Raw genomic sequence first — 7,013 nt, 5'->3', positions numbered from 1 at the left:
CCTTAGCTTGGCAGATACATTCATCGATTTTGGTGTTTATATTTCTCGTAGTTCAGAAGCAGAAATGGACAACACAGTGGCATTTCTATGTGGTTAGCACAATATTCTTGTGTTAATCTCCAGATACTGATCATCATTCAAGATGGAAAGGTGACAAATATTGGCCAATTTAATATGAAGAGAGTATGCTGAACAATACAGCATCATCTGCATTTATCTGATCTAAGATAAAATACTCCTCTATTGACCATTACCTACTATCCCCATCCCTCTCTCCACAATAAAAATAAAAAATAATCATAAAAAGACAATTATCCATATATAAAAACTTTTATTAACATCAAGCACTATAGGGTAACCACATGTACGTACATAAATACTGGGCCAATCAAGAACTTATAAAAGGTCATTTAACAACTAATAATCTCAAGCTAGCAGTTTCATTACAGCAGTCAGATCAATGCTGTACTGTACATAATTATACAGTGTAGTCCTTACATTACACACCCTAATCACTGTATGTTGCAGGGACAGTTCAGTTAGCATTGCAGGTGTCTACTCTGCATCCGTTTTCCATTCCCATAACCCTTCTCTCTCGCTCTCCTGTATCTACTGATTCCATGGATTACTACTGTCATGTAGCAACAAATGTGTATTCACTTCTTACACAGCAGAGTGAGCCATCCCCTGGAGACCACAATATACAGACTACCCTGTATATTAAGAAATGGAATGTTTTACATAACACTCTGCAGGGTACACTGAACTGGAATATTATGTCAGTATGTTAAATGACTTCAGAGAACTTCCATTTGGCACCCTTTCCATACATTGGTCTTATACTGAGTTTCTGTGTAAAAATAAAAAACAAAAACAGTGACATCCATTAAACTATACAATATAAACATTCTTTTATTCACAGTAAACTAGACAGAGTGGTATTAACATTGTGCTTGACATTTATACAGAATCCATTTCAAAACAGAATAACCCTAGGCCACTACTCGCACCCTTCCACACCTGCCAGTACTCCCTCACTCTAACCCAATCATCCATAGCCATAGTTCATATCAAATTACACTTATTGTTACAAGTTATGGAACAGTATACTGGTGAGAGAGAAGAAAGAGGAAGAGGGCTGTGTGAGAGAGTACAAGGGGTATGTGAGGATAAAACAACTTAGAGGCGACTCTTTCATGGTCTTCCCTTGTTGATAGTTCCAAAGAGAAGCAAGGTGTCAAAGATGATGATAATGATCGTAATGGAGTCGGAGTGGGAATGTATGGGCAGGTATGGAATGGCTGAGTGTAATTCTACCTCGATATAAAGTATATTCACTTATTAATATCTATTAGTACAAGGATATTGGAGACAGTTCACTTTTTCATCACAATACTGTATTAACTGTACATATTCAAACAAAATTACAGACCATACAAACCAAGCTAACAATCTATCTATCTATCTATCTATTGCCAGACGCCTCAATCCCGTTTGGGGTGGCCACAAACAAATCGCCTCCAAGCTAACAACATACAACTTAATTCCCACAACAAGGTACACAACAATTCTTACACCATGTTTAGATTAATTTAATGTACCTCTTTAAAAAACTATTCTACTTATCAAAGATAACTTACTTTCCTTTAGATTAAATAGTAGCTTCTTCATATGAAATTCAAACTTACACAATAAACCTCTAAAACATCTTAGCCCTTCAGTTTTACTTTTTTCTTTCACTTTATTCTTGCTGCCTACAGACTTCAGTTCCTACTTCCCAGTAAAGGAAAGATTTTTTAAAATAAAGGGCTTAATGAAATTTATAAATGACCCCTCCTGCTTAAAAACTCTCTCCTACACTCAATAAAATCATCTGCAGGTAGCTAAAAGAACAATGTAATCATCAAACTGAAAGTGTTCATAATCTGGAAACAAAGGACCACTGTTTTGCTAGCTTAGGAGGCTTTGTAGCACACATTACTTATCAATTTATCTTGCACATTACACCTTAGCTCTGTCTTGTATAGCCTACTGTTTGTGTCATTACAGAATGACATAAACATCAGAGCTGTTATGGCAGTACTGTAAATGGGCAGCTGAGAATGGCTGGGAACTGAAGGCATAGATGATGTGGTGCACAGAGGGAGACTGAGGTGGTTTGGACAGGTGGAGAGAATAGGGGATGGAAACTGTGTTGATGAATTATATCACTTGTTTATGGCACTTCCTAGTTAACACTCTAATCACACAAATATTCAGATGATAATCGATTAATCTCCTTGGGACATCATAAGCTACACTAGTCACTGAGTATATCATTGCCTCCCTCATATGCAATATTTTTTGGAGCTAGTGTAGGTCATACAAAATTTAATAAACAGATGGAAACATATGTTACATACACAAATCACAAAACAATACTGACATCCTGTATGCATGAATAAACTGATAAGTAGTGCTAGGCAGTCACTTTGATCAATAAAAATTCTGTCCTAAGATGAAGATGGATTATGGTGACAGAATCACACACAGGCCTAGCAAGATTCTGTAACTTAATACAGTATTTAGAACAACAGGTCCTCCTCATTATTATCCTCAAATATGGTGCCAGCCTGCTCCTCTTTCAACTGACCCTCTGCCTTCAGCCGGGCCTTCTCCCGCTCGGCCCGGTCCCTGGCTTGCTTCTTCTTCTCCTGGATCTTCTTGAGGCGATAGAACTCCTCTCGCTCAAGCTCATCAAGCTCAGAGAGGATGTAGGAAAGCGTTCTCTCATAACGGGGGATGATAACTGGGGGGGGGGAGGAAACGGTCAGTCAATTAACCATCAATAAATCAATGACCATCAATCAATCAATCAATTAATCTACTGACACAGTAGAACTCCTCTTGTTCCACTCTGTCAAGTTCAGAAAGGACGTAGGCGAGCATTCTGTTATAACAGGGGATGATAACTGAGAAAACAATCACTCAAACAAATAAGTAACCATCAGTCAACTAATCAATCGATGGATCTTCTTGTGGTGAAAGAACTCCTCACACTCCAGCTAATCAAGTTCAGAGAAGATGCATGCAAGCATCCTCTCATAAAGGGGGTACGATAACTGAGAAGAAAAAATTTATAAACATTACTGCTTCCACTGAATGATAAGTCAAATGGTTTCTGTGCTCAAGGAAACCATTTACTAACCGAGTAGTAAACATCTGGCAATAGATAGATAGACAAATAAAGTAGTAACCATATAACCAAATGGTGCATGGTAGAAAGGTGAGCCAAGATGCTCCAACTGGACTAGGTCCATACAGGTTTGCATCCATGGAATGGTTGGGATTTACTGCTCACATAATGCCACTCAGGGGCCAGGGAGGCTAGTCACCCTCGACTTAAATATCTAGACTGAGTAGCCTTGCCCCGGCCACCTAATTTCCTGATGGGGAAAAAATAGAACTGGATGGATGGATGGACTGATCTCGATAAGAAACTCACCATGTTCAATGGCGTTAACTCTACGGTTGGTAATCTTGACCACATTATCCAGTGTGACAAATGACGCTTGCAGTGATGCCAGCTCCACCAGTAATTCAATGGCACGCTTGTAGTTGGTCTTGAGTTTGGCCATTTGCTGGCCACCACGAGATAGGCCTGTCAGCTCATATGTATCTACACCGTCCTCAAAACACTCAAAAACGGGAAGGTTGGTGCCTGTGGACAAGGAGAAACTGTTAGTATGATTTCAGTATACTCTGATACTTCTGTACGCTAGGCTATGACAGTAGTAGTAGTTGTGCCCCCATGCTCATCTGAATGAGAACCCAGTGGATTGCAGGATGAATTTGCTCTCTTCGTGCAGTTCATAATCCTCTCTCCTGGGTAGAGGTATGAAGCTGAAGGATGTTTGTAAAACTGGCAGCATAGCCAACCAAATATACCAGTGTTACAGCACTAAAGCATCCCTTTCCACCATATTCTATGCTTTGGTAGCTAAGTTTACTAAACAATTTTGAAGTCAATGACTCATATCTTACAGCTGCCATGAAAATGCCACCATGTGAACAAGGCTAACACAATAACACAAGCATGTGCAGTCAAATAATAAAGTTTCTAAACTTTTTTCTTTACATCCTGAAGAAGTCAAAGAAGCACTGAAAAATATCTCCAGTAATTTTTCATAAGTGTGTATGGTTGCCGTTACTTTTACCAACTTACCATGAACAAGGAACTCTATATATCATAATGAAGTATACAATCCATTCAGAAATACTTACCTCATGGAAAAATGCAAACTGCCATCAGAATGTCCCCCTCTCAAAGTCACACTTCTCTCTCACACATACCTCTCCATCCCATCTCTCCATTTCATCCTCAGTCACCACCCCCCCTCTTCCCCCTTAACTCACACACACACAGTCTCTTAGTCTGCCTCTAATTCCCCTTTCTCTCCACATGGTCAAGCTATCTCAAAGTCCTTCTCCCAGTGTTTTCCAGCACATCCACATCAACACCATGACACTCTTCACTCCCTCATCTGTCTGCATGTTCCTTCATACAACACTACCTGTTCTATCAGATAACATCGTAAGTACGGTACAGTATATGACATGACTGACTCAGTTCCCCATAACTAACCCCTCTCCCTTTTTATTAATGTGGTGTTGATGTGGATGTGTTTTAAGTCTTTACAAATTGAAATGAAACAAAACACACCAGCCACGTTGTCCATCTTGCTCCTGATCTTGATGCGAGACTTTGTGACGTTCTGTATGACACTCTGGTTGAAGTCTCCGCCTGATGCAAACTTCGCCTCCGCCAGTGAGAACGCTGCATCCTTCATTACATCACCCATTAAAGTTTTGGACTGCAAACATAAACACTGGATTAGTTGATCTTTCAATTAATCTACCCTCTTTGTCTCTAACTCTTCAAGCACACACACACACACACACACACACACACACACACACACACACACACACACACACACACACACAGTTCTCAACAAATAATCCATACTCACCTCGACAATCTTCGCCAATATCTGCCTAAATCGCATCTGCAGTGCCTCAGCTTTCTTCTTAAGCAGTGAGTGACCCTTGACAGCACCAGCCAGACGTGCCTTCATCAGCGTCTGTGCCCTGCAACGTTACATTATACATTAACAGCCATATAATCAATGCTGGGACTGAGAGGGCGATAATATAGGTGACCTCTCGTATTTTAGTAATAAACCCTGAAGCATGTGATGGTGGGGTGGAGAGATATATGAACGAGGAAGATGGGAGTTGACGAGAGGGGAGCCTATTGGCAGAGGACAAGGCAACATGGAGATAATCTGTTTGTGGCCATCCCTAAGGTGTCTCGCAATAAACTGACACAAAGATAGATGGATAGATAGATTACCTGACTGACTGATACATAGCAGTATTGTATACAGATGCTCAGAGAACACATCTGACCATTATGTACTGATACCAGCCTATATGGTATGCTATAATGTGGGATGCAGGCTAATCACACTTTCACAAACACAGATGTTCTATAAATGTGAAAAATGATTGGTTAGTGTACACTTCTGCATTCTGGACACTCTATATTCTTCGGCAGAAGGCCGTGATCTCTTATGAATGTTACAGAAGCCAGGTCCTTTTCGAAAAAATTAACAATGAATTCATAAAACCCAAAGTTACAAGTCTGACAAGTGCGCTCAACAACTGTCATGGCTAGATTAAATTGAAATTTATCAGAGGGGCCTCTCTATCCTATTTTGGGAACAAAAGGCTTGAAATCACTGGCCTAAAACAAAGCAAAATTCAATGAGGTCACTCACTGACATCACTGATTGGCCAGTGGCCTTGACCGGTAAAGCGTGGTGAAAATAAACGTACGCACACACTCATACTCAGAAGCTCTGGCTGCATCAAACCAGTTTTTGACCAAAATTTCAGAAAACAAAATAAACTTATGTATTGATGTTACTGACTTGCAGTGGAAGGTGTCGATACTCAAAATTCTTGTCATTGCAAGAACTAACCACTGGCGACAAGAAAGATAAGTAATTCCGTATTGGGTTGAAAAGATAACAAAAACCACCTTTTTTTTTTTTTTTACCTATGTAATAGGTGGGTGCAGACTTAATGGGAACATACCATGTTTTCACCTAAAAAACACTTTGTAAAACCACAAATTTACCAAAATTGCTGCAGTTACAAAGCTGGTGTTACTTAATCACAAACCATCCAATAGAACCTTTGCAACTCACCATAATAATTAAGGAGTGAACAATAAGCTACGGTAAGTGCAGGAAGATTTCACAATTGTCAGTCTAATATTCGGTTTGCCCTAATCAAATCACTACCTTTATAGCAATATACGTAGACAAAGTTACATTAAACAGTCACGTGTAGGTAAACAACATACCCTCTGGAGGGGAATATGTTAATTTTATCCTTTCCCGACATTTCTCTCTGCCGTTCCCTCAGTTGTTGTTGTCGAGTATTGACCAGTCAGCTGACACAAATGTCCCATTCTTCGTTCAGTGGCATCATCGGACAATACCCAGTCCTGTAGCTAAGAATAGATAAACTTATTCAGGCAGTATGATAGTCCTTCAATTTTAGACATTATTTGATAAATCAGAGCTACTTTAATTATCACATTCTTAGTTTTTCGTATGCCTATAATACTTCAACAATGGAATCGGACGCTAAATGTTCTTTAGTGAGATCGAAAGGAAGACATTGTCATACGTTCATTTTAAAACAATATATTGATAACTTACGGTTGTTTTGTGCATGAAATTCATAGTAAATAGTTGGTCTGTTCAAATACAACAGTAAAATTGGATGCAGTAATCATCACTGGAATCGAAAGCATTTATAATTGATTAGTGTACTATTATATATTTTTACTCTTTTTTTCTTATATTGTTATTCTTAATGGTTATTTAAACTCATATTTTTACAATAGAAGCATATGAAATTGGTTAAAATAAAATTGCATTACCAATACATATCTATAA

General features: G+C 39.0%; 1 protein-coding gene across 2 annotated transcripts; it reads right to left on the bottom strand.

Moving 5' to 3' along the window:
• Window positions 1-320: 320 nt before the first annotated feature.
• LOC145402833 (V-type proton ATPase subunit D-like) lies at window positions 321-6,489 on the bottom strand. Of its 2 annotated transcripts, XR_013897881.1 has the most exons (6): window positions 6,413-6,489; window positions 5,013-5,130; window positions 4,703-4,853; window positions 3,485-3,700; window positions 1,534-2,788; window positions 321-1,453 (listed from the first exon to the last, which is right to left on the bottom strand). XR_013897881.1 is itself a non-coding variant. In XM_080274749.1 (5 exons), exons 1-5 carry the CDS (start codon window positions 6,451-6,453, stop codon window positions 2,565-2,567), a joined length of 750 nt encoding a protein of 249 aa, XP_080130875.1. In that variant the 5' UTR covers window positions 6,454-6,489; the 3' UTR covers window positions 321-2,564. The 2 variants fall into 2 exon arrangements, 1 of the variants encoding a protein (XP_080130875.1); XM_080274749.1 differs by having other exon boundaries at window positions 321-2,788.
• Window positions 6,490-7,013: the final 524 nt, after the last annotated feature.

The sequence above is a fragment of the Coenobita brevimanus genome, chromosome 59 (assembly GCF_032717465.1).
Source record: "Coenobita brevimanus isolate Jiangsu-jjx chromosome 59, ASM3271746v2, whole genome shotgun sequence".
In the NCBI taxonomy this organism is placed as follows: domain Eukaryota; kingdom Metazoa; phylum Arthropoda; class Malacostraca; order Decapoda; family Coenobitidae; genus Coenobita; species Coenobita brevimanus.
This window is presented reverse-complemented; position numbering and strand designations above follow the sequence as displayed.